Source organism: Manis pentadactyla, chromosome 7 (genome assembly GCF_030020395.1).
Source record: "Manis pentadactyla isolate mManPen7 chromosome 7, mManPen7.hap1, whole genome shotgun sequence".
NCBI lineage: Eukaryota > Metazoa > Chordata > Mammalia > Pholidota > Manidae > Manis > Manis pentadactyla.
The window spans coordinates 103017596-103045258 of record NC_080025.1 but is presented as its reverse complement, the minus strand read 5'-3'; the positions used below and the strand labels follow the sequence as shown (position 1 = coordinate 103045258).

Genomic DNA, 27663 nt, shown 5'->3' with positions numbered 1-27663 from the left:
GCCATGTAACTCATAACTGTGATTACTATTTCTTCTTTAAAGCGGAGGTTTGCACGTCCTTATCCTTGATAGAAGCTATTATTGTCACTCTACACTAAGGCCACCAAAGTTATAAATAATTAGCAACAGTAACATTATGCAGTGTTGTAGAATGAATCAAAAGACCTGGTTTGAAGGCAGAGCTCAACTGCTTTGGGACCGAGCAACCTTAAGCAGGACACTTAACCTCTCCTAGGCTCATTTTGCCAATCTTTTGTTTGTTTGTTTGTTTATTATTAAGATATCATTGATATACTCTTATGAAAGTTTCACATGAAAAACAATGTGATTACTACATTTACCCATATTATCAAGTCCTCCCCATACCCCATTGAAGTCACTGTCCATCAGTGTAGTAAGATGCCACAGAGTCACTACTTCTCTTCTCTGTGCTACACTGTCTTTGCCAATCTTTCAAATGGGATAAAAGAACCTGCTTTACTGACAATGTAGTGAGGTTCACGCAGGGGAACCCGCTTTGTGGCCCCTACAGCACTATTTAAATCTTTACCCTTCATACTGTTAAATAGCAGGAGTCTTAGATTGGTGGGATCCTGGGAGGCCTCCCTCTGACTGCGAGAGTAAACAAGTCTTTCCTGATACCTCTACCTTTTCACCTAGCCCCGAACCTCAGGCCGGCGTAAATTTGCCGAAGGAGTTTCCGGTTAGCTCTGCACCCCACCTCTCCCACAAAGTCTGGAGGCTGTAGAATTCTTCACTCCGCCAGGCTCTAGGACATTCTGGGTGATTCGCCGCTGGGCGCCTGTCCTGTCCCGCCCAGCTGTAATTCCTGCAATGTCATTGGCTTGAGAAGCGCCTACGACAGCATCGCAAGCCAATGGGAGGCCGATCTTCCCAAGCGGCCGCTATGTAACAGCCAGTCAGGCCCTGCTTTGGGTTTAACTCTTTGATGGTCAGTTCGCAGTGCGTGGGAAAGTTGTCGGTGGTAAATGTGCCACGTCTGCTAGGAATGGGGCGTCATGAACTTGCCAGAAGCCGTTGCCCTTAAGCCTTCAACTGCATTCTCAATTCTGTGAGGGAGGCCCTTTCTCTGTTTTTGTAGGAACTTCTTTCCTGCTCCAGCACCATGAGGCTTTTCCTGTGGAACGCGGTCCTGACGTTGTTAGTCACTTCTTTGATTGGGGCTCTGATCCCAGGGCCAGAAGTGAAAATTGAAGTGCTCCAGAAGCCGTTCATCTGCCATCGCAAGACCAAAGGAGGGGATTTGATGTTGGTGCACTATGAAGGCTACTTAGAAAAAGACGGCTCCTTATTTCACTCCACGTAAGTATGCCCCGCAGGTAAAACAATAAAGAACCCATCCACCTAGGCTAGCTGTCGGGCAGGAAACGTAGCCTATACCAGGTTTTATGTATCTTTTAAAAAATCGAGACATCTCATTTCCTTCTTTGAAATTGTTTAAAGCCACTCTTATATAACAAGTCTTTTGAAGGTCTTATTGGAAACAGGTGGTATGATAAATTTTTTAAATTATAAAAATTAGAACTAGAATCTTTGAAATGCTGCGCACAAAAAAAAGTTTCAAGGAATTCTCATTTCTCCAACTCCATTCCTGAGGGAAAATGATGCAATTCCATTTACAGTTCGTTTCGGTGAAATTTCCTTCAAACTTTTTACAGCAACTTCATGAGCAGAATAAACAATTATTTAATTGCTTATTGTAGAACATGCTAATACTAGTTAGTCCATTGACCTATTTAACTTGTTCTGAAGATGATTTAGCCAAGGCATTGGACCGTGATTTGTTTCATCATTTGTTTCTTTCTAGAAATTGAAAGACTTCATTGATGGGTGTGGGTGTGGTTATGGAAGATTAATCCAAAACCTACAGTGAAGGATTTTCAGGTGGTTACACTTTATTTATGTTCTATAAACAAAGAATTTGTAACATGGAAAAGTTTTACAAATGTAATGATTTCCAGTTAGGCATTGGTTTTCTTCATTCCAAAATTATTTATTAAGTATTTCCTTTGTGTTAGGCCCTGTGCTTGATACAAGGGAGATCAAAACTTTTTGGCTTCTCTCTATCCTCATCAATCTATCAAACCTTTGTTGAGTGACCACAAGTCAGGTCCTAGGGTTGTAAAGATGACTAGGAGCCGGTTCTTGTCCTATAACAGTACACCATCAGCAGTGGGGAGGAAGACAAGTCAATACTCATGCAATGGAGTACAGAATATTCCACGTACTCACAAAGCATAATGGAGCCTGGAATTAATTATGCTCTGAAAGGTGGGGAAAGAGAAAGACTTATCAAAGATCATACTTGAGATGGGCCTTGAAAGGTGGGTGGAGAGAGGACATTCCAGGTAAAAAGAATGGAATGAACTGAAGCAGTGAAGCTTGGTGGCCCATCCTAGACCTGTTCTCTTATAAACTGCTTTTACTGGACATTCAGACCTGGTCTGTCAGGTTTTGGAGAAGTGATCGGCACTCTTTTCTGAACTATGTTAGACCTTGCAAAAGATTCCAAAATGATGGCCTTCCATAGAATTTTCAAAAGCCAGATCTTATCACCAAGGCTAGTTCGATGGTAGATGTCAAACAATATCATGATCTGCATTTTAAATTTTCAATTACATTCTTATTTTGCATCTGATCTCTTTTAGACCCAGCATGATTTCTCTTAGGTCTTAAAACCAAAAACCTTTGTGGACTTTGGTCGTAGCCATGGGACATGACATCATTTAGCAATTTGCTACTAAAGTTCTAGTACTGGTTGAGGGGACTGTTGTCATGCAGCCTCCATGTATATGGTCAGGAAGTACTAACCTTGAGTATTGAGAAACACCATCACATGATTGGTTTATAAAACACGTTCACCATTTCTAGAACCATAGCCTATGTGGGGAATAGCTTAAATCCTTCAGCCATGATAAGAAATGTGCCAAAACTGTAGACAGTGCTGGATAGAGATTGTTGCCTTCTTTATTCTTTTCTAGCCTTCCCAAATACAGTTGACATTTTGTTACTTTGATCATGGGGGGACATCGAGGAAAGGAGGAAGTGATTCCCTTTACCTAGGTCTAGTAACAGTGATACCCATGAAACCTAGTATCTCATCTACAAAGATATTTTTTAATAGAACACTTTCCTTATTGCACCAACAGGGAACTACAGGGCTCAGACACCCTCAAGCCTCCACCAGTAGCTTGGGTGGTTGGTTTTCTTAGGCTGACTTCAGTTCATGAGCCAGGATATCTTGATCATCCTCTTTTTCCTCTGTCCTTGAGGGCCCACTCCTCTAGGCTTTCCTGCATAGACCCAACAGTAGACCCCTGTGGAGAGAACTGGGCTGGGTCTGAGTAGGGATTCCGGGTCAAAGAGCAACCTTTTCCCTTTATCAGAGCCATCAGCAGGCCGTACATCAGGAAAGTTTGTAGACAGGGTATAAGATGCTGTGCTCCTGACTCTCCTGTGTGCATGTGGGTGTAGACTCACATGTGTTGGCAGTAACATCCTAGCCTCTCCTCCTTCTCAAACTCAGCCATTTTCCATTATTTTCTCCCTCTTCTCCTAACTTGGGGCCTTCCTGGCACAGCATCACTTTGGAGTTAGGTCAAATACTGGCACACTTAACCTCAGTTTCCTTCTCTGTACTATGGGGAAATAATGGTACTTACCTCATATGATCATTGTTAGAGTTAAAAGAGGCAAAGCATTTAGGGTAATACCTAGTATACAATAAATGCTCAAATAATTGTTAATTGTTTTTATTGTCATTCCCTCTACCCTTCTCTAGCTGCATCTACTGTGTGAAATTTGCATCAAGAAATATGCTCAGTAAATTGAATTTTATAGTTGATTTGGTTTTGTGTGTTGTGTGTGTAGCTATTTTCATTAGTTTCCACATTTAACCACTTATAGGTAGAAAAAAATGCACCACAGCCATAAAAAGAATAAAATACTAAAGAGTTCTAATGTGTTTTCTTTCTATCATAGTCACAAACATAACAATGGTCAACCCATTTGGTTCACCCTGGGCATCCTGGAGGCTCTCAAAGGTTGGGACCAGGGCTTAAAGGGAATGTGTGTAGGAGAGAAGAGAAAGCTCGTCATTCCTCCTGCCCTGGGCTATGGCAAAGAAGGAAAAGGTAATAATAACTCTACATTTTTACTACAGCACTAGAGTTCTCTGGATTAGGAGACAGTAGTTAGTGTAGCTACTATGTATTTTTTTTGTCCTAGAAATAGAGGATAATTATTTCTTTGGGAAATATAATTATGTCGTGGCTATCCTTTCAAATGCCAATTAAAGCTGTAGTATTATTTGGTCAACTGAACTAATAATGAAAAAAAGGTTCTGGAGCCTTCAACTCTATTATTAACAATTAGCTACCATATTAATCAATATAGTGAGTTTTTAAGAAGTGTATTGTGGTACAGTATACATAATAGTGTTTATTATTTTAACCATTTTTAAGTGTACAGTTCAGTGGCATTAAGTACATCACATCGTTGTGCAAGCATCACCATCATCCATCTCCAGAAGTTTTTCATCCTCCCCTACTGAAACTCACCAATTATTTTAACAATGGAAAAAGAAAGATTACTCAACATAAGTGTTTTGATGAGTTGAGTATTTGACTTACAGATTATTAAGGCATAAGTACTATTTTGGATACGGGCTGTGTGTGACTCACAACTGAATTCCCACAACAAAGCTTTTACTGGAGGTTCCTTTCCCTCTGGCTTTAAAGTTGGTTTACAGAGTTTCTGATAATTTATTTTTAAAAAATAATAGACTGACATGAAATAAGTGTAATAAAACAGCAAATGGGCTAAAATGGGCTAGCTGGTCCTGGGAACCTTCATGCCATTTTGTTCTAGGGTAGGCATATACACCTGCCATTTGACTGGGAACCCATTCAGCTTTCCTGAGGGCCACTTGAGGCCAGAAAATGTTTCGTGCATATGATCTGCATGTGTCCTATAATTCCTTTATTGTAATTTAACCAAAGGTAACAGTCAAGTATCAGGAGAAAGACTTGTGAATAGGTATGTCCATTACCACGTTGCTTTTAGTAGCAGAAAAATTGGAACCAATGTAAGTGTATAATGAGCAATGTCTAGCTAAATAAAATATGTTCCAGTTACTTAAAAAATGCAATTCAAAAATTTAAAAATTTATATCCAGGAAGTATATGATGTTATATGTAAAAGTAGAAAATAAAGCTATAGTGTATAGAGTTGACCCTTGAACAACACAGGTTTGAACTGTGTGGGTCCACTTATATGAGATCTTTTTCATTAAATATATTAGAAATATTTTTGGAGATTTGTGAAAATTTGAAAAAACATTTTCTTTACCTTACTTTATGGTAAGGATACAGTATATAATACATTAACATATAAAATATGTATTAATCAAACATGTATTATTGGTGAGACCTTCTGGCCAACAATAGGCTGTTAGTAGCTAAGATTTGGGGTAATCGAAGTTAATATGCAGATTTTTGACTGTATGGAGGTTCAGTTCCCCTAACCTCTGCCTTGTTCAAGGGCCAACTGTATACTATGTTAGTAAGTATCGAAGAAAAGTATATATGCATACAAAGTGAAATCACAAGGAAATAAATAAGAATGTTAACTTTCTTATTGGCCTGTAGGGCTGGGAGTTATTTTTATTTTTGATCCTCTCTCATACAAATTCTCTACAATGGGCATGTATTAACTGCATAATGAAGGAAAAAAAACATTTAAATAATCATCAGCACTAGACAGAGCCACTCTGAACAATAGAAATAAAGACTTCACAGCATCCTTCTAAGTTTACCCATTTACAAAGTGGGAACCCTAGCCCCAGTTTTCTGAGAAGAAAATAGGTGTCATATATGAAGCATTGTATCTTCTAAAATGGTACATATATATATATAATCTTATGCATAGAATGGGATTTACTTACCAAATTCAATTCCTTAATTTAATAATCCTCTTTTGAGAAGAAAATCAAGTATCTAGAAAATGTTTCTCTGATGTTCAAACATATTTTTCACCTTCCTGCCTCTTTGTCTCACCTTAATATTTATATATAATTAGTCCATTACTCTTTCTCTATGCTACATTTAACTCACTTTTACTTCATAACAAGTAAAGATCTGATTTGAACCATTTCCTTTAAACTGAGTGTCATGAAACTAATTTTGCTATATATTTAACACTAATTTTGTACTCCTTTAGTTCCATACTTGCACGCCCTCTCTGTCCAGATCTCGAATGGTAAGCTTAGACACACAGTGTAAGTTTTGTCCTCTTTAGCACTTACAAATGCTCCTTCATGGAAATATGTGGGATGGGGGCTAAGAAATATTTGTAATGTTTACCCAGACCTATGTGTTAAATATAGCTCTAAGGAAACCCATTGAAAAAAATTATCCATGCTTCCCAGAAATTTATTTTTAGAGATTTTTAATCTCCTTTCTCACAAATTTTTCAAATTTCTCCCCTCTAATGAAATTTCTTCAAGATATGTATAATGTTCTATGTCAGAGGGGGTGTTTCCTAACTTTATGAAATTGTTGAACCTTACTGTATTTAAAGCCTGTAAAAGAATTATATCTTAGTAAAATATATTGAGAGTTTTCTATTTATCAAACGTAATGCTAAGTAATTTGCACGGGTTTATCTCCTTTCATCCTCTCAGCAGACTCCTGAGGTGGGCAATATTATCATCTGCATTTTACAGATGAGGCAACTGAGGTTTAGAGAGGGGCAGAAGTAAGCTTCAATCCCAGATAGTATGACACCAGAATTCACTTAATTGCAATACTGCCTCCCAGTGGTAGAAATGGCAGTACTGTATGTATTACTAGGTCACAACTTTCTGATTCCATATTAAATCTCTTGTACTTGAATTAACTCACAATAATCTAAAGCCATTTAAGTCATTCTTGACATGTGATATATCATATCTTAATTATATTTGAAATTGAGTACCCAGGCCATTAGGCACATCTGTGTGTGTGTGTGTGTGTGTGTGTGTGTGTGTGTGTAACAGTTTTTACTAGTTTGGAATATTCCTTCTTTTGATCTACTAGTTTGAAATATTCCTTCTTTATTCTATTTGAGTAAAATATAAGTAATTTCCATCATACATGACAGTCATAGGAAGGTTCTTCATTTACTTCACTTAAAGGAATATTTTTCCCAGCACCATAAGTTTTCTAGCATCAAAACTTTGTGGTCTTTTTAGTAAAACTTAACCCCCCTCTCTCCTCATGTCAGGTAAAATTCCCCCAGAAAGTACATTGATATTCAACATTGATCTCCTGGAGATTCGAAATGGACCAAGATCCCATGAATCATTCCAAGAAATGGATCTCAATGATGACTGGAAACTCTCTAAAGATGAGGTAACCTTTCCTTCCTTCTACTCTTTCTTTCTTTCAGCTCATTTTTTTAGAATTTATTTTTAACGAAAATTTATTTTTATTTGGGTAAAATGTTACTTTCTTAAAATACTGGTGCTTGGAAAATTGACTTTCTCAGTGGAAATCATTGCTTTGGAAAGAAATACATTGAGAGAAATTCATTGGCATATAATATAAAAATACATGAGAAGTATATGGAGATAAACTTTTCATTCTTTTGCTTTTTTTCTTTCTTCCAAATGCTTAAGGTTCACTATATCTTGCCTTCACCCTGAGTTTTTGAAAGACCCATTTTTCCAAGATAATTCCCATTTTGAAGTTACTGTATAAGACCATAGAAATGTCCTGAGAAACATCGCATATGGACAGTTTCTATTTAAAACTATAGACTGGCTGTTAAGTGCATTTTTGTAGTGATTTCCTAGCAAATAGCAGCAAGCAACTTAACATGCTCAGTTTTGTACATGTTAGAACCTGAAGAAAGGAAACTCCAGTCTGGATTTTTCACAGCAGGAGGCACCTTTCCCAACCCTTCAAAGTCCTGGTGTTTGAGTAAGCAGAAAGAAAAAATGTCGTCACCCTATAATTTATTCAGGCTTTTGCATTCATTGCTACAAATAACTGTCTTAGTCTGGCTGTTGTGGGGAAAGAAGTGGAGGTATATATTGATCTCTGTGTTTTTTATCTACCCCTATTCTCCATTCTGGCTTGGTTGGTCAGAAATCAGGTCCCTTTTTATGCTTGGTCAATTTCATTCTAATGGCCAGGAAATGATTTAAGTCTTGAATAAGCTAAGTTGTTAAGAACCAAGAGGTCATGATATTTAGCTACTAAATTTATAATGCCTCTTAATATTACCAGTCGTAGGACTTTTTCTATCCAAGATAAATTTTAATTCCCTTCCATTTAAAAAATCTTGAATATACAACACATTCACATTGTTCAAATAATCAATTTTAAGATATTTATTAAGAAATCTTTCTCCCTCCCATATCTTCTTGTACCATGTGATCTATCCCCTTCCATATCCAGTTTTATTAGTTTCTATTGTGTCTTTCCAGTGTTTCTTTATGCAAATATAAACAAACATAAATATATATTTTTATTTCCCCCTTTCTTGCACACAAAGTAGTATGTTACACATAATATTTGGTATCTTGCTTTATTCATATAATATATCCTAGAGATATATTCTACATTAATCCATAGAGCTTCATCATCTTTTTTTTCTAAACTGCATTAAATCACCTGAATCTTAAAAATAAATATATGCCATATGTTTGCATGTTGATGGCAGCATGGTGGGGGTGGGAAGGATTTGAAATTGCTTGTCTAACAGAAGGAATAATAGGGATATGATTAAAAATGAAAATACAGGTTGAAATGCATTATGGTGAATCTAGTGGGTAATTGGAGGCAGTATTTTGTTTGTCTTTAAATATTTGAATGAAAAACAGAAATTTTTAGTCTAACTACTCATTGGGTTGGATTTGTGCTTTAATTTTGGAGATTGAAAGGTCATGTGGCATGATCACAGCCAGGTCCACATCATGTGCTATTCCCAGGCACTTGCTTACACATTTTTAAAAAGCCGTCATTTAATCTGATTTTAAAAGAAATAGCTGGGATTCTGACCCTAGTTAGAAAATAAGGTCTGGAGAATTTAATGAATTGAAATACAACAGTCTTTCAGATGCTTGGCTTTATTTAAACTCAGATCAAGAACAGGCAGTCTGCTGTCAGTGGGTGTTTTTCAGATGATATAATCTTATCTTTGCCTCTGAGCAATATTTGTGTCAGTATAGAATATTGTTTCTAAGTACATGCAAAATAGCAACAGGTTTTAAGAAAAAAATCCCCTATAATTATTTTACTGTCATTAGAAATATACCATAAAGTAGTTGTTTAGTAGTTGTTATATATGATTAAATGAATTACTGGTCTACTTTGTGATATTGATAAGCTCAGTATGGGTGTCTTATGAATTAGAATTATTAATGGGATTCATTTTTTTTTTGTAGGTTAAAGTGTATTTAAAGAAGGAGTTTGAAAAGCATGGTGCAGTGGTGAATGAAAGTCATCATGATGTTTTGGTGGAGGACATTTTTGATAAAGAAGATGAAGACAAAGATGGTTTTATATCTGCCAGAGAATTTACATATAAACATGATGAATTATAGAGATACATCTGCTCATTTTATATAGCATCCATTCTTAAAGAGAAGGCAATCAACTCTAAAGAAAGTCTTAGTTTTTAAGAATGTTCTGTTCTTACATTGTTTTTGTTTTTTCTGAATATTATTTGAAGAACCCCTCAGGGTTTCTAAGTACCCATTTCTTTCTGGTAAGTTATTAGGGAAAAAAAATTAATTTGTCTTTGAGTAGAAGACTCCGGACCATTTTCCCCTTTTACCTATGAAGCCTCATGTTTTACTTGTGTAATTTTAAAATATTGCAACTGTGAGCATATCCAACATAAGGCCAGGTCATAGCACAAATTAGGACCCTTTATTTCTGCTTCCCTCTCTTCTCTCCAAGTTAGATACTGATATTTGAAAAGTCTTTTACAATAGTCCAAGGCTTACTGTTTTCATGTTATAATGAAACAGTGTGTCTGCCTTTGATCCCTGCTTGAAGGCAACAAGAAAGTGGTTGTTGAACTGGTGAACAGTTACTGCTTTACTGAGGAGATGTGCAATGCTGAAGTAAGTCACAAAGTTGATAAATTATAAATATATATACATTGAATATTCTGCCTTGGCCTTAAGCTATATATGGTTTGATTTTTCTAGTGAAAAATAACCTGTCATGGGAAATAGGACAAGTTATTTATGTGTTTGTTTCTTCCTAATAAAATGTGTCAAAGTATTGTAGAGGAGGTAAAGAATTGTATTTAATCAGTATTTTACTTTTTAAAGCTAGCAGATTACCACTCCTAGTTCTGTAATGTCAAAAATCTGTAACAGGTATGTTACAGTACAATAACTTTGAATCCTAAGGGAAATTAGTGAGCCAAGGAAAATTTTCATATTTCTGCCTTGACAAAAAATGAGGCAGATGCACAGCAATCACTATTGAAGAGAGATCTAACCTGGGTCAAAAAACTGATAGAATTTTATGTTCAGTTGGCTTTTATCCTTAATGCTTTTTAAAAGTGCCCAAATCTCAATATACTACTAATAATTCCTTATAGTTTACAAAGTGTTCTCAAGTACATCATTGTCTTTGCTCCTTGTTCTGAAGCCCGTGAAAAAATCTGGTGGATCTTAATATGCCTGTTTTATAGGTGTGGAAATTATCATTCAAAGAGTTTGTCATGCCCAAGGTCAAACTAATTTGTAGATTAACTAGATTTTCTATCCTCAAGTAGGCTTTCTGCTGCCCTCTACTATTGAAAAAGTAAATTTTTCTTTGAATTCGTTGTGCCCAATGCGCTCTTCATTTGCTGTCCTAACAGTCAGTTTTGGTTTTTGTCTTTAGGTCCTCATCCTTTGAAGATGGTTTACTATCTGTTTCTGGTGCTTTATAAGTCTCTCCATGAGCCAGGCTTTGGTTTCATTGAATACTCTTGGGGTTAACACTGAATTGCCTCAAAAACCCTGTGCAGTGAGAGGGTCCAAGTGTGTGTCTTAGTCCTTTAATTCCTGCTTACCTCTAGGTTTTTCTTTTTTCTTTTTTTAAGAATTATGAACAACGGTTACATCATCTATAGGCTACTTTCACTGATTGCATATTGACATTTTCCTCACTAAAACAAAATCTTGATCTTGTGTTGTCGCTGTCATTTTCCTAAACCTAAGATTCTTCAATACGGAAAGCCTTGTGCTGTGTTATGGGGAGAAAGAAGTAGTTTGATCTATGGTGCTACTTCATAGGAACATTATTCGTGATACTGTTTATGGTAGAACAAGAAAAGTAAACAATTATGATGATACAGGTAGCATATTTCCTTATCTCGTGAATTTGTATCAATTCCCATCTGTATTTAGACACAAGTATGAAATGAAAACATATAACTAGGTTATGATTGTTTTTAAGTTATCTGCTTTTTTGGTTAACTGCACCTTTGTGCCTTTCCATTTGTGGGAATGATCAGACATGAACTGTGACCTCACTTTATGTAATTGGACTCATTAATACTGCTAGATGTGTTATATTTAAATCCATATGATTATGTTGTGCTATTCTTTTAAAAATAAAATCTATTTGGGAAATAATTGGTTTTATGAAAAATTTTCAAGTGCCACTTTCCTTAGTTGCTTTATTGGTTTTCTTAACTGTTATTGTAGATTTTATGTCAAAACTAAGTGAGGAAGATGTACAGGTAGTGGGAGCAGAGGGGCATAGTGACACTTTGAATGTGCTTTGGATTATCTACTTTGTTTACATATATTTGTAAGGAAAGCTGGAGTTTGGTTTAAATTTTAAGTTTTGAAATAGTGTTAAACCTTGAGCATTGGGGGCTGTAGTTAATAGTGAATTTTTGGTACTGGCAGCAGTGGTTTTTGCTTTGTTTGCTTGCTTTAGTGGTAGTTGTCACTGTTTGGGATTTTATGGTATGTCACAGGTAGACAGGATAATGACTAATGCCTACTGAGTAAATTAATGCTGTAAAATGCCCTATATAATTAAATGAAAGTCTGTGTTGCCATAAAAATTACAAGAAAATGATTTTTGATTCAGATGGGTGATTAGCCATTTAGATCTTTCCTTGCAGAAATGAATTTGTACCTCATCTTATTCATGATACAGGATATTGCTTACATCTATAATGATACTTAGATATAAGCATGCTATCTCTCCCCACGGAGTTGAGTGGATGATGATTTCTCAGTGTTGTTTGGAAATTGCAAGAGGACAAAAAGGAAATTGGAATGTTGTGGGGGAAAAAATACATCTCTCAACTTTTTATTAAAAAAGCAAATCATCATTGTAATAATAACCTTGGGAAAAATAACAAGGAACTTATTTTCCAGAGATATAGAACTCTTAGACATAAGACTTTTTTGTTTTGCTTTATTTCTTACCTACTTAGTTTGAATTGAAATCTAAAATGTCAAACATAATTATAAATTCATACACCCTTTTGAAAACATTAAAATTACAGTACTATCTCTTAATGTCTGTAGCATTCTTTTTAGTAGGATTTGCATATTCCCCTTAGTATAATGAAATCCATACATTCTTACATGGGTTTGGAGTCTCTATTCTGCATTTTAACCTACTTGCTAGATGAGTCTAACCTTTGAGAGACAATTAACTTCACTAACTCTCTGCCCTTGAATATGTCTCCTGTAGTTTTCTCTTAATGAATATTCTGTTTTGCATTCTGTAAAACACTGGGCATTGGGGCAACTAATTGTGCCTAAAAATCAATATACCATCAAAAGGATAAGTCGTGTGATAACTCTTTTCCCCAGGGTTAGAAATTTTTTATGACTGAATTCTTACAGCAAAAATTTATATGGCCAATAAATAAATTTTTTTGAACATCTTCCCCACCAGAAAACAGAAAAGAGTCCCAAACTCTTTACCAAAATTATTCTTATATCTTATTTTTTCAGGATTGTCTACAACCAAACCCTTTAGAAGAAGAAATTTAGGAAAAGATAAAGATATTCTTTTAAAAAAATTCATATGTGTATGCAAGTCTATGTGTGTGTGTGTGTGTGTGTGTGTGTGTGTGTGTATGCTGAAGTGAGTCACAAAGTTACTAAATTATAAATGTATACATTGAAATATATAAACTATATACTGTCTGTGTATATGTGTGTGTGTGTATGTATGTGTATAAATACATAATTTTGTATTGAAGATAGTCATTGCAGTGCTCTCTCTAGTACATGATTTTACCTCCCTGAAAACTTGTCTTTACCATGCAAACTTCATTTTTGTTGCCTTGGAGTCTGTCATTCTATACTTTCTGATATTTCTGGTAATTTACTTATAATTCAGGTAAAATCTCCTAGTATTTCTTCATGTGAAACCAATAATAATCTCTTTTTACCCCTTCAGCTTGAGGTTTACCAAAGGGATTAAGTGGCTCACTTTGATATGCACAGATGATTGTTAAGGAAAGGAAAAGGATAAAAATAGCTGGAAGATTCTGGGAGATCTGCAACAGATAGCATACTATCTGGATTCTTTTGTTTACCATTCTTTGTGTTCCTGTACTGCTAATAAAACTTCTGACATAAAATGGATGACTTTAGTGAGTATGAGTCAGCCAATAATTTACAAAGCCAATCTAAGTGCTTATGAGCTAGACTAACATCAATTTTGTTTTATGATCTAAAAACAAATGACTTGAGGTTTTAATCTAAAAATTGCTGAGGTTTCTACTCTAAAAATCCAGAGTAAAGTGAATGCTGTCCCCTTGGCCTCTAGTAACAGCTAAATTATATCCCACTTGGGGATTTCTGGGGATTTACAAGTCATTTCATTAATTTAAAATTCCACACTAGTAGGATAAAGATAATTTCCTCTCCATTAAACAGTTGCAGTAAAAAGAATTCTACACACAATGTAAATTGAAGTATTGAGGGACAGTTTTCATTATTATAAAGAATGAAGTAAGGATATGAAGACCCTTTGGGGCTAAGTTCCAATTTCTTGTATCATTTTCTCATTCATTTGTTGGGCTTACTCTGCTGGAGTGCATTTTATGTTAATATAACTCTGAAGCTAATTTTTACCTCTGGGTATGAGACCAGGACATTGTAACATTCAGCCACATATGGTACTTCTCATCTGACTGTATCTCCTGGAATTGTTGTGTAGCTATTTCATGCAGAATACATTCTGTTTAAGACATTCAAGATTTTTAAAAATGTTCTTAAGTTAGTAGCTAATTTTAACTAAGTGGGTAATTATACTTGTGTCGAAGAACCAAGAAAAGAAGTAGTGCAAATATAGGAGATTTGCCTTAAAATAAGAGAATTTTACAGTGAGAAAATTGGGAAGAATTTAAAAAGGATTTCACACTGAAATCCTGATTTGAATTGCCAGATTTCCTCACAGCATGATTGTCTCTCCTGCTATCTTCATAACAATGTTTTCTTGAAACTATTCACTTAAGTTTTTCCTTGTATTATTTTGGCTACATTTTATAAGGTATAGAATCTTTTACAAAATGTCATGTACTTTTTTTTCTTGCTACATGCAGTAGTATTCAAGGTTATATGTTTTGTATCCTAATTGTAAAGAAGATAAAGCCTACTAAAGTTAATTGATTCCCACTCATATTAAGACTGAACAGTAAATCAACTCTACTCCTTGAATTGTCTTTTCCTAACATTTTAACTACTATTGCAATAATTCTTCAAAACTATTAACTTTTTATCATTCCCTTAGTTTCTCCAAGCTGTTGGGAGAACATTGTATATTTTCCTCTGTCCTTGTGCCCGCCACAACAGGGAATTGAAGGACAGAGACACAGTAGTGAAGCAAAGTAAAAAGTTTTATTTAAAGTTATTTAAAGAGAGAAAAAGTGCAGCAGGCAACCTCAGCGAGGAGACGTGCCCTGCAAGGTTGGAGGGAAAGAGTTTAAAGTTAAAAGGTTACCCACTTAGTGTGGGCAACCTCAGAGAGAGGAGCTCGCCAGAAGGTAGGGGGTTCCTCCTTTTAAAGATTCTTCAGGAATGTGACTTAAGGGCTGGGGGTGCAGACTTGTTAAGTGGTTTCTGAATTAACACAAGGAACTTCCTGCTCTGATTTCTCCCTGGGATACCAGGTCTTGGTCTGGGAGCATATCAAACAAGACTGCCTGCCCAGCCCCCAAGGTGGGCTGAGTTATTGTCTGTTTGCTAAAGAGTAAGTTAAGAATCTTACTTCTTAACTTCCTGGGTATTAAAATGCAATCTTATTTTTAAGATGAAATTCTTCCTGCCTTTTACTATGTTGTTTATGGCTGGGCCTGCATGCTAAATTAGTTGCCAAGGTCTCAAATTACTTGATTAGGGCTGAAGGAATAAAAAACAGCATATAGATAGGTTAAAAAAATAAGCTGAGCCTGCATGATTAACACAATAAAGACATGGGCTATGATGAAGTACCCTCTTTTATCTGGGGAATGTTCAAACATTCCAGGCCAACTTACTCCTGGTTTTTTGAGCTTTTTCTGATTAGCTCTGGGTCCTTTTCTTTGGCCTTACTCTCTTTCCACCCTGCTCATATCTATTTTCCTGCCTAACAAAGCTGAATGATATTCAATGGTTCTCTGTTTTTTCTTTGAGGTAGTATATTTTATTTTTATAAAATTAATATGTAGTATGATGAATTTTAACACTTCAGTGAATTTTAGAATAATCAGAGTTGTGCAATCACTAGAGTCAATTTTAGAATATTTTTATCACCTCAAAAAGAAATCCCCACACCCATTAGTAGTCATTCCCCCCTTTCCCGATCTCCCTTAGCCATGAATCTACTTTCTCTCTACTTGCCTGTTCTATAAATTTTGTAATAATTCTTAAAGCTCAGTCCTTTATTTTCAAGGTAAAGAAAAATAGATTTTCTGAGAAATTCATGACAGTTAAGTAACTTGGATTTAAACTTTATTGTAGGTGATTTTTGAAATTCAAAGTGAGCCAGACATAGATTCTAGCTCTAAGGAGTAAATCACTCTGTAGATGCAAAAACTCAAATCCTTTGCACATGTAGCAATGGTATAAGGGATATAATAAGAATAGTAAAAACCTAGGCCTTTGTTTAGGATTATGAGTAGACAGTGAGTGGAAAGGAGAGTAAAGAATTATCGAGAATTTTAAAACTAATACATCTAGATTATTTCCAATTCTCCAATCAGGCAACTAATACAACAGGGAACAAAATAATACCAGTTTTCTGGTCTTTCATGAAAAACAGAAGAGCACCCAAACAAATACTCTTTCTCTAGAGTCAGAAATTTTAGATAATCTCTCAATGCATGAAATCATTTTTTAATCACTTATAGAATGAGGGAAGTTTCCTATAATTGAACCCAAAATTTCTACAGCAATTTAGATAGACTTTGTTTAGTTTTCTGAAGAACTGGAAAATAACAGTAACTGCTGTTTAAAGTCATATATTATCTCAAGTGAGCAGTGGTAAAATTGCAGGTATAAGAGGCTCAACTTCTACAGTTCTGGATAAGCTTTCATATATTAAAAGGTGTTCTCAGCTGTCACTAGAATATTAAAAATAAGCCCTATTTTTAAATCTGTACACGGGGTGAGGTAGATCTTTTCCACATATATAAGCTAAGAAAACATAAAAGCAAGAAAGGATTAGTTTGAAACTCTTAAGTCTGATCATAGAATCCTCTAGTCTGCTCTTTGATAGTCAGTCACAAGGTGAAGTCTCACTGATTCCCCTTTAAATTATCTGTACAGTTGGCTAAACCCATGAATGACTCCTCACAGTACAGCAGTGAGTGTGAGACATACATAATATTCTGTTTTTACAATCAGGTCCAGAACATTTATGAACTGTTACCTTATTCTAATTAAATAGGAGCCATTCATTGAAACTGATTAAATAATTGAATTATAAACCCATCACCTACTTATAATGAATAGGATTTTACTCCTTTTGCTGAAGTACAATTTATATGGTTGCTTAAAGTACATATTCAAAGGGCTTGATGGATCATTTAAATTCTAAAAATATTTTAGAAATAGACTTAATACATACTCAGTATGAGCAATAATTCTATAAATTGATTTAAGGGCATTCTAACAGTTTGTTTCTATGGTAACCAAATTCAGAAAACTAACCTAAACACTGTTGTCATAGATTAAGGCAGGTGGCTGACTAAGCTTAACTAGTGCTTTTCTTTCTCATTTTTCCATGACTCTCCTGTCACCTCCTTCTTTGGTTCTCATAAATTACATACAGAGCAATTACACAGGCTTTCTTAGTCATACATGAGTGTCTTATTCACATAATACTGTCTGTTGTTCATTTCCATGAGATTTTCCCAATGACAGACCTCTTTTCTTCTGCTACAGTAAATGAAGCACTAAGTGGGAAAAAATACCTCTATATGCAATGTGTTAGGGGCATTTCTCAATTACTCATGTACTTCAGACCCTCAGAATCATTGCATAGATAGGGTTCTTCAGACAACAACACTGGCTAGAAGGCAAAATTGTCATCAGTAATTTTTTTAAAAAGGGTCTGGGCTTCAGTAAGTCTAATTTATGATCATCTTTTAAGCTTGTTTACATATCCCAGTATGGTAGATCAATGTATTTATCTATGCATAACTCCAATGTTATCCTGACAAAATATACAATATATTCACATATTACCTCTCTACTTAATTTCCCTGCTTGCCTCTGACTTCTTGAGAGGAGGGGCTTCTTCATCTTTGTAGCAACAGTGCAATTCCTGGTACAAGTGTTCAATAAATGTTTCTTGCTAAATTAGTAAGTTAAGAAGTTCTATAACTATGCATTTGCAGTTCTTGAAATAATGAGTCTAGTTGATTCAATATCAGAACATTTGGTTCCTTAGAGGCATGAATACTAGCACTTATGGTCTTCCACATCTGTCCGTGAAGGAGAAATTGCCATGGACTTGTTATATCACATTGGGAACAACTAGAAAACTGGGCAAGACATATGAAATGACTTCTGTCAGACATTGGACAATAGGCAGAGCAGGACTGTGATTCTCAAGATTTGAAAGGAAGCAAATGAGACGAGAGCTACAATTACCCCAGCTTTCTGCTTGGAGGCTATTCCTGGACTATACATAGCAAAGAGAAGAAACAAAACAGAGCCCAGTTGTCTTGTAGGGCTGAGGAAACAGAGCTTGGACTTCAGGGAGGTTGAAGCAGCTAGAATTTGTGGAGTAGAGCACTGGAGAAGAGAAAATCAAATGGAAAAGAACTAAAGAAATTTGCAGAAAGTTTCCCTTGGATCACTGAATACCAATCTGTGCCTGCACATGGTGACTCTCCACATGGCTGGGCAGAGAAAAACTCCTGAGGAATGATAGGGAGTATGCACCAAAAAATTCCAGAGCTTACACAAAACTGGGAATTTTTCACATTCCCACCAGCCAGAATCACCTTATTGATTACGTAGAGGAAGAGGCATTATAGCAGATAGGTGAGTCAGACATCAGAGAAGGGCTAACATAGCCATAAAGTTAAAGCTGCCATAGAGTTGTCCTCAACAGTTTATAAATAAGGCTCAAATGGATCACACTGACTCTTAAGTGCCAGAACAAAGTCCAACAACCTTTACAGGAACACCAAAATATCCATCACTTAGCAACATGTAATCCACGAAGTCTGGCATCCATTGAAAAATTACAAGACAAACAGGAGGTAAATCAATCAATAAAAATAAACTGAAATTGGCAGACATGATGGAATTAGTATACAAGGAATTTTAAACAGTTATCAAAATATAAATATGATCAGAGATTTAAAGGAAAACATGAGAGAAACGGATATCAAAAGAACCAAGTAGAAGTTCAAGGAATGAAAAACCAAATTTCTGATATAAAAATTACATTGATTGTAAAAAAAAATAATTTCACTGATTGTTAACAGAATAAATACTGCAGAAGAGATAAGTAAACTTATCTTTATTTATGAAGAAATACTAGGAGAAATTATACAAGCTGAAATATAGCTAGATAAAGGCTGGTGGGGGTAGGGAGAGGAAGAGCAGAACCTCAGTGACCTGTAGGGCAACATCAAGTGGCCTAATATATGTCCAGTTGCAGTCTTTGAAGTTGGGAGGAGCAGGATAGAATGGGTAAAATATTTGAAGAAATAATGGCCAAACTTTTTCCTACTTTGATGAAAACTACTAAAGCTACAGATCCAAGAAGTTAAATGAGCCCCAGTGGGATAAACAGAAAACAAAACAAAACAAAACAGACCAAGATACATCATAATCACGTTGCGCAAAATCTCTGTCAGATAAAACTCTTAAAGAGCAGCCATAGTGGGGAGGCAAAGGATATATTATGTACAGAGGAAGAAGGGTGATCAAACACACACTTTTCCTCAGAAACTTTACAAATTTTGTGACAATGTCTTATAACAATGGAGTGGTACCTTTAAAGTGCTAGGAAAAACAAGTAGCTCTCAGCAAAAATGTTTAAAAAATGAAAACGAAGTAATGACTTTTTCAGACAAAATCCCAGAGAGTTTATTACCATCAAACCTGCACCTACAACAAATGGCAGCTATATAGTAGTAAAGGTGGGGCTAGGGAATAGAAGTAGACTCTTGAAAGTGTTTTGCATTATACCTGAAATTACATTATTTGAAAGTAGACAGTGCTAAGTTTAAATGTATATTGTAAACCCTAGAATAGTCAAAAATAAAATAGGCAGTATGGCAAATAAACCAATAATGAATATAAAATGGAATACTAAAAAATACTCAATTCTTCAAAAGAGGGCAAGTAGAGAGCAAAAGAAACTAACAAACAAAAACAAGTTTGGGCCAGGACAAAGAACAGATGCAACAAATAGAAGTAGCAAGATGTTACATTTAAGACCCATGATACTGATAATTACATGAAATAAAAATGGTCTAAGCTGGAGTTTCTCAATCTGGATGCTTTGACATGTAGGGCCAGATAATTCTTGGTTGTTGGGGGGGGGTGTACTTTGCATGGTAGGCTGTTTAATAGCATCCCTGGCCTCTATGTACCAAATGCTAGTAGAGACCTCCCCCACCTCTTCCTTGTGACAACCAAAATGTCTCCAGACTTTGCCACATGTCCCTTGGGGCAAAAGTGTCCCTGTTTGAGAGCCATTGATCTAAACACTCCAGTAAAAGTCTGAGTGTCTGACTGAAGGAAAAGCAAGACCCAGTTATATTTTATGGGGAAAAAAAGCACTGTAATATAAAGACAGAGATAGGTAAAAATTAACAGGACAGTCTCCTTGGTTGGGCTAAATGCACAATAAGGTCCCTTTGTGCTCCAAGAGTCTATGCCACTGCTCTGTTCTGTGGTATCTACATTGATTTCCTCAGCCATCTCCCACTATCCACTTATTCTTGTAGCAAAACACAAGCATGGGCATAACATACAAAAGACATGGAAAAAAGTCTCCTTCCCTCCCTTGCATTCAGTTACCCCATTCTGCTCCCCAGTGGCATCTCCTATTACAGTTTATGTATCCATCCAAAGATATTCTATGCATTTGCAAATATGAATGCAGGCATACTTTTCCCCCACAAATGATAACACACAATGTTGGGCACATGTCTCTGCCACCTTAGCATAGTTTGGAGATCTTTCATACCAGTGCATAGAAATAGATCTTCCTCATTAAAAAAAAATAGCTAGATAGCATTCTTTATACTGATGTGCTGTAATTTATTTGAACAGTCCTCTATGGATGGACGTTTGCTTCCAGGCTTTGCTAGAACAAATAATGCAGCATTGGGGAAACTTGTACTCAGCATTTCACACCTGTGTCATTATAAACATAGCCTGTGTCAGGATAAATTCCAGAAGTGGAATCCTTGGTCAAAGCCTATACATGTGTTATTTTAGGAGAGATTGCCAAATTGTCCTCTATTAAGGTTATAAACTTTTTGATTTTTGCTAATCTGACAAGTAGAAAATGCTGCCTCGTGTATTTGATTTGCAGTTAAATAAGCTCGAATATCTTTTCATGTGCCTGGCTGGTATTGCGTTTGTTTTCCTGTAAATCATCTTTTTATATCCTTTGCGATGGTCTTTTCTTACTAATTTACAAAAGGTAGAGTTTGTGTTCCTGTAACAGGCTAATTGTCATGTCCTGACCAATGACCTTGAGTCCAGCATCAGCTCACCTGTCATCTGTCTGTGGATTTATTAACACAGGTATGGAATCTTGGCTTTGCCACATGCTGTGTGACCTTGGATTAGTTAACCTCTTTGGACTTCAATGGCCAAGCACCCGGCAAAAGGCCTGGGTTATCAACATGGCGCAGGACGGCATCTTTAAAACCAGGGAGTCGGTTTGAACGTGTGAGTTGACAAAGTACAGGACACGTTTTTCCGTGGGGAAATTTTGTTTAGACACCGAGGCCCGCCCGTAGCAACCAAACGGCGGAGTCCGGGAGAGGCGCCGGGAGGAAGTGGGGCCTGGCTCCATCAAAGCCCGAGTCTTCCCTTTCGAGAAAGCCGCAACCTGGGCCGTGACTTAGAACTACAAATAGAGAGGAGAGCCACTTTCTTCGGCGAGCTTCGCCTTCTCGGCCGCAGCCCAGCTCCCAGGCGCGGAGAGCGCGGAGCGCGGCACTGCGGCCCGGACGGCCCCCCGGCCCTGGGTAGGGGGTAGGAGGTGGGGCCCGCGGTCACGTGATCCGGGCCAGCTGTGAGCGGGGGGCGGTGGCCGGGACGCTGGGAGTCTGGGGAGGGGGAAAAGCGCCCGGCGGCTGCCTCCGCCACTGCAGCTGCAGCCCCCGATGTCGCCGCAGTAATCGCAGCCCAGGCAGCACCCGCACCCTTAGCGGCCGCAGCATCAGCACCGCAGAGTCGAGCCCGGAGCCCGCCGCCCGCAGGTGAGCCGCGGTGGGCACCCCTGGGAGCGCAGAGTCTACAGCCACTTCCCTCCGCGCTCTTCACCCGCATCCGCCATCGCCCTCCCTTGCGCCTCGTCGCCTCCCGCTGTCCCTCCGAACCCGCGGGTAGCGCTCCCCGGGGCCGAATCCCGGCGGGGTTGGATCCCAGCGGGGCCTGGCTGGAGGGGGCTGCGATCTCAGGGACTCAGGGAAGAGGTGGTCTGGCCGGAGGCCGGGGATGACTCGGGCTAGTAGACTGCGGGGGCGCAGGAGAGGGATGCCCCACCCGGGGCACCCTGCAGCCTGGTTGGAGCCTGTTCCTGCACTCCACACCCCAGCCCCATCCTTCCTCTCACCTCCCTTTAGCTCTCCTAACCCCCAGCTGCTTTTCCTCTGTTTCAGTTTCTTGATTTGCAAGTTGCTGCCCCGCTAGGATGTGTGCCTGTGCGTCCCCACCCCCGCCAGCCCTCGGGCAGCTCCTGGGGTTCGGGGCTCGCTCACGCGAAGCCCGGTAGCGAGGCTGGCCTGGCACCTTCCCGGGAGGTACTGCACCTGCCGCGTGGGCGGCGGGCGAATATGGCTGCCTCGCAGGGCCTGCGGTCCTTGGCCCGGCTCTGGCCCACGTCCTCCCGGTCCGCGACCCCTTAATCCAGGGAACTAACCTCCGCTTGAGTGCAAACGCGCGGGCTGTAGTTCTAGTCTACGCGAGTCATAGGACTTGACACAACTCCCCAAAGCCACACCCGGTGCGGTTTTTGGGGTGGGGGTGCCCGGGCAGGTTGACGCCAGGGCGCCGGGGCAAGTACTGGTAAAAGGCGCTCGTATTTCTGCGTTGAGTATCCATTTAGGTTCTCTCTTCGGGGGGCCGATTATTTGGCAACATCATTCCTGAAGTCTTGAGACTGCAAAGCAGCAAGGACGCTTGAACTTTAAAAAACTGATGAGAACTCGGATTTAGGGGTTAAAAATATCCATTAAACCCAAGTGCACCTAAGAAGCTTAGTCCTTTGCTGCGACTCAAAACTGACTTGGTAGGATTCTGTTAAATAATATCGTCTTTCTGAATTTGCTTTTTAATTCTAGCTTTGCACGCGTCTTGGATTATGCTTATGTCCAGCTTTCCAGTGGTGTGTGTGTGTGTGTGTGTGTGCGCGCGCGCGCATGTGCGCGCGCCTACTGTGTTGCAAGCCTGACCAGAAGATGAATCAGTTGCAGAGGAAATCTATGTTAACTCAAAATGGCAGCATGAAGAAACAGGCCAGGCGAAAGCAAAACAGACCACAGCTAACATCAGCTGCCCCTTGATTTAAACCTGGGGAGGGAATCTGCGGGAGGGAAGGCTCTGTTGGGTGTCGCTGGCAGCCAGCTCTGAGGGGTAGGGAGTGACTGTCACAACAGGCTAGATTTTAGGGTGCAGCAGTTTCCTGGGGAGGTTAGGTAGGAAGTTTAGGGAGCAGTAATCACCTTCTCTAGCTTATCAAAAGCTGGTGCAAAGACCTAATTAAAACTGTGATTTTGATATGATTTTCTCCAGCCTCCACTAAAGTTGATCTGTGTGGCTGCTTGATGTCTGTTTGATGCATAACTTCTGTTCGTTTTGCACCTACAAATGGCTCTTAAAAGGGATGAGTGTCTACCGTAAACATCACACAAGAAGAGTACACATAACAAATACCAAGTTCTTCGAGCATGTTTCATTGGAAGGGAGAGCTGGGTTAGCTCTATGAACAATCACCCACACATCAGAGAATGGGAAATTCTTGAGAGCTGATTCGTTTTAGGATTTTTTCGTTTGTTTTTTTAACAGACTTTCTTTCCCTTTTCACTGCTGTGCTGCCTGCCATCTTCTCATGTAGGAAGAGGAGATGCATGAAGAAGCAAGTGTTTCAGGGATAATGGAATAGAGGAAGATTAGTGCTAAGGTCAGGAATGGTGAGCTGGCATCAGCCCTAGAGGGCACTCTGCTGTCAACCTCTTTTTTATAGCCTGAAAGACTGAATCCAGCAGGATGAATGGACTGCCTCCAAGGTCATAGCTGGTTGGCAGCTGTCAGTGAGGACTGAAATCCAGGTCTCAAAATTCCCCAGGTCAGGGTTCCACATGCCACCTTTCAAAGCCTGGGGGAAAAGGGCAGACCCGTCATTATTGGGATGGCAAACAGCAATGTGAAAACAAACTGTAACATGAATTTAAAAATCTGTAGGTATTTAAAGTAAGTGACTACACCTTAGTTTCCTAATTCAAGGCCATTTAACTTCTGAAGCTGTGTGTACCTCAGATTCCAATGGCTAGACTCCTTCTATATTTAAGCACCAAAAACATAATTTTAGTCAAAGTCTCTGAGGTGAGAATTGCATTATTTGATTAAAAAATTAGTTGCTCATGTTTTTGGGGAACCATTAGGCCAATTTCTTTTTAAAAGAAAGAGAAGTGGAACATATAGTAGCTTTTGAATATATCTAATTTTAAGTAAAAGTAAAAAACCAAGTCTATTTGAAAATAATTTGGCAGCAGTACTGAAGACAGAGGCTTTTCCTATCATTTGAATTTGAATTTTGTGAGTCATATACCAGTGACCTGGATCTACTAAAGCACAACTAGAAATTGCATGTGGGTTCGTATTCGTGCAGAGGTGGTAAGGACATGGGAAATATTTCTTTGTGGCATTCTGTACTTTCAACCCAGTGTTCTGCAGAAGGAGAAGGTAGGCAGGTTGCAGGGAACAAGGAGAATAATTTGTGATGGTAAGTGATTAGCAGCTAAGTGTGGGTAGGTATGTTGAAGTGAAGTCAGATGTTGATGCCACATGTACCATTAAAAACATAACTTGCATTAGAACATGAATGTAAAGATTCCTTCATTTAAATTCCCCTGATATACCAAGGATATCTAAAATCAGAAGTTTTAAAAGTACATAAACACATGAAGTTTGTGTTTGTTGGAGAACAATAAGAAATACAGATAAGCCAGTTATTTTAAAAATATCACCTATGATCCCTTTATCAATCAATAATCAGTCACTCTGAAAATTTGGGACCATTTTCACTGGATTGAAAGCCAAGGTCTGTGCTGTCCAGTTCAGTAGCCACTAGCCATATGGGTAGTGTATTACAGCTAGTCCAAATTGAGATGTGTTGTGAGTATAAAATACAGAGTAAATTTTTAAAAATTTTATGAAAAAAAAATTTTAAGTATCTCAATTTTATATTGATTATTAAAGCAATATTTTGGATATATTGGGTTTAAATAACATATGATTAAAAACAGTTTCACCAGTTTCTCTTACTCTTTTAGATGTGGCTACTAGAAAAAATTATATATATGGTTCGCATCTGTCTTCCATTATACTTCTGTTGGACTGTATTGGTCTAGGTCATTAATGGAAAGTAGAAGTTGGTTGAGGTGTGTGATGCTGTTCAGAGAACTGGTTGTGGAAGGAGAGAGAAGCTTGAACAGAGTGGAGGGGAGAAGGTATGGGTGGAGGAGAACTACAGGAGTGAGTGCTCAGGGACTCTGTTGATGGGAAGAGTGAGTGTGCAGTGGGCTGGCACTGCTGGGTTATGAGACACTGAAGCACACAAAGCAGAGTGTGTGGTAATCCAGGATTCAGAGTCCAATGGACTTGGGCTTGGCAGGGGTTACAGTGGTAGGACAGTAACCAGGGAGTGAAAGGGCAGCCTAGACAGCACTGCACAGCACATTTGAAAGTCACTTCCACATTCAGAAATGTCTGGTTTTACAAACATAGTAAACGCATTAAAATGAGGTGAGTGCATCTCATACAGTGGTTCCCAGGCTGCCAGCCAGGGGACCCTGGTCCTAGCTCTGGTTCTGTCTCTAATTAAGAGTATGACGTTGAGCAAGTTACTCATAAGGCACTTACCAGTATCCTTTTTGAAATGGATGAACAAGAGCGGCCCCCTGACTTTGCAAGGTGATTGCTGTGGGATGAGACATGGTATAGTAAAAAATACAATAGTTTATTGGAATTGGCATTACTCTAGTACAACCCTACACACTGAGATAACTTGTGCTTGTAACGTGTGCGTACAAGGACGACAACAAAAAAACCAGCCTTCCTCTGGTTCTGTCAATATAAATGATTTAAACAGTTGAAATTTTGAGTTTAGGATTTGGGGGATTAGGAGTGAGTTGAGGATCCGGACAGATTTCTTCCCTCTTTTCTTCATTCCAAATAGTCAATTATCCCAACAATGTTTATTGTTTACTACATCTTTTCACCTCAGTTTCAAATTTAGCTTCACCATATGCTAATTTCCTATAGTATATAGGTATATTACAATAGTCTCTGCTCTGTTAATCTGTCTATTCTTGCATCAACTATTGAGCTGTTTTAATTGTTGAAACTTTATAATGTGGTTTAATACCATGCAGGGTTAGTCTTCCCTCATTATTTTTCATTTCTGAAGCTTCTGGGCTAATCTCATATACCCTTTCTAGATGAGCTTCAGGATCATTTTTGTCCAGTTATGTCCAAGATTGATTTCTCCTAGTGACTCCATGGGTTCATTTAGGGAAGTTGGACACCTCCATATAGCATTGGATCTTCCCAGCAAAGAACATGAGTATCCCCTGCCCTTTAAATCTCCCATGTCCTTATAAAGCCTTGCAATTTTCTTCATTGAGGATCTGTACATCTCTCTCTCTAGTGAACTTAACAGAAAATGGGCAGAATACCTACAAAGAAAACTGCAGCACTCCAGTGATTGACTTAGAAAAAAGCTCACAGCAAAAAACAAGCTTCCTGCCTTTAGTAGGCAAGATGGAGTCAGGGCAGCCTGGTGGTTAAGGGTATTTTGGAGTCTGGATTCCCACTCCACTACTTTCTTGTTATATGAGCCTGGGCAAGACTTAACTACTTTTGACCTCAATTTTATCATCTTTAAAATGGGGATAATAATACTTCTGTGATGTGGTTATTGTGAGGATTAAGTTATTTTATTTATTATTTAGATATCATACACATATTTATGTGTATTGTTTAGCATGTTAATAAGCACATAGTGAATGCTTTATACTCTAACACAAAATGTAGGAGTTTATGATTTTGATAATTTTAGTTACCCCTGCCAAGTGAGCCTATAAACCCAGTATAATTTCAAGTACAGACTCAGAGGGACTCTGGAAACATTTTCTCAAATTTATAAGAAGTTCAGTTCCGCTTAGGAAACAAATGGGTGAAAGAAATGTAAAAGAGAGGTATTGGGGATGAGATACAGTCTGTACTTGCTTTATCTTTGAGGTTGATTGGCCACAATCCTTAGCACTTCATACCTATCCTGTACCAGGTGATAGGCATATCCTTTTTCATCATTTGGTGTATCTCTTCTATCCTCACTTTCATAACTATCCCCAGTTTGGGGCTTTTCTGGAATGCTTTTCTCAGCAACTCTCAGGGATGGTCACAGAGCTCTTGTCGGTGGAGGGAGTGGCTAAGACTGTGCTCCCTCCCGTTCCCTTTGTCACAGGGGAGCTGCCTGAGATCCAAGAAGGCAAGCAGTGATGTATTTGTCATTTACCCACACTGTCCGTCCTCCCTCAGAAGCTCCCAGCATGGTTAACCCAGTCTGGGTTGGTGGTGAACGGAACTAGATGGAATGTTAGGGTGACTAGAGGAGGAGGGAGTTGGGGGCTTCCCAGCTTGAGCTTCATCTGAGCAGAGAGAAGGAGCTTGAGATGGTTATTGTTCCCTTCTTCTGTTCTTAG

General features: G+C 38.3%; 2 protein-coding genes across 4 annotated transcripts in view; both read left to right on the top strand.

Moving 5' to 3' along the window:
- Positions 1 to 968: 968 nt before the first annotated feature.
- On the top strand, positions 969 to 14682 carry FKBP14 (FKBP prolyl isomerase 14). Of its 3 annotated transcripts, none has more exons than XR_005027158.2 (5): positions 969 to 1323; positions 4003 to 4154; positions 7285 to 7412; positions 9452 to 9774; positions 13446 to 14682. XR_005027158.2 is itself a non-coding variant. In XM_036897368.2 (4 exons), exons 1-4 carry the CDS (start codon positions 1127 to 1129, stop codon positions 9608 to 9610), a joined length of 636 nt encoding a protein of 211 aa, XP_036753263.2. In that variant the 5' UTR covers positions 969 to 1126; the 3' UTR covers positions 9611 to 12919. The 3 variants fall into 3 exon arrangements, 1 of the variants encoding a protein (XP_036753263.2); XR_008998521.1 differs by lacking the exon at positions 13446 to 14682 and adding an exon at positions 12466 to 12919; XM_036897368.2 differs by lacking the exon at positions 13446 to 14682 and having other exon boundaries at positions 9452 to 12919.
- Positions 14683 to 21362: 6680 nt separating this feature from the next.
- SCRN1 (secernin 1) overlaps positions 21363 to 27663 on the top strand; it is a 56562-nt gene continuing 50261 nt past the window's right edge. Inside the window, exon 1 of the mRNA XM_036897439.2 lies at positions 21363 to 21936. The gene's annotated coding sequence lies outside the window, so the exon portion shown is untranslated. The remainder of the gene's footprint in view (positions 21937 to 27663) is intronic.

Coding starts and splice junctions, on each gene's coding strand:
- FKBP14 (XM_036897368.2), top strand. CDS start 1,127: ATGAGGCTTTTCCTGTGGAACGCGGTCCTGACGTTGTTAGTCACTTCT. Junction 1,324..4,002: donor GGCTCCTTATTTCACTCCAC/GTAAGTATGCCC, acceptor TTTCTATCATAG/TCACAAACATAACAATGGTC. Junction 7,413..9,451: donor GGAAACTCTCTAAAGATGAG/GTAACCTTTCCT, acceptor TTTTTTTTGTAG/GTTAAAGTGTATTTAAAGAA.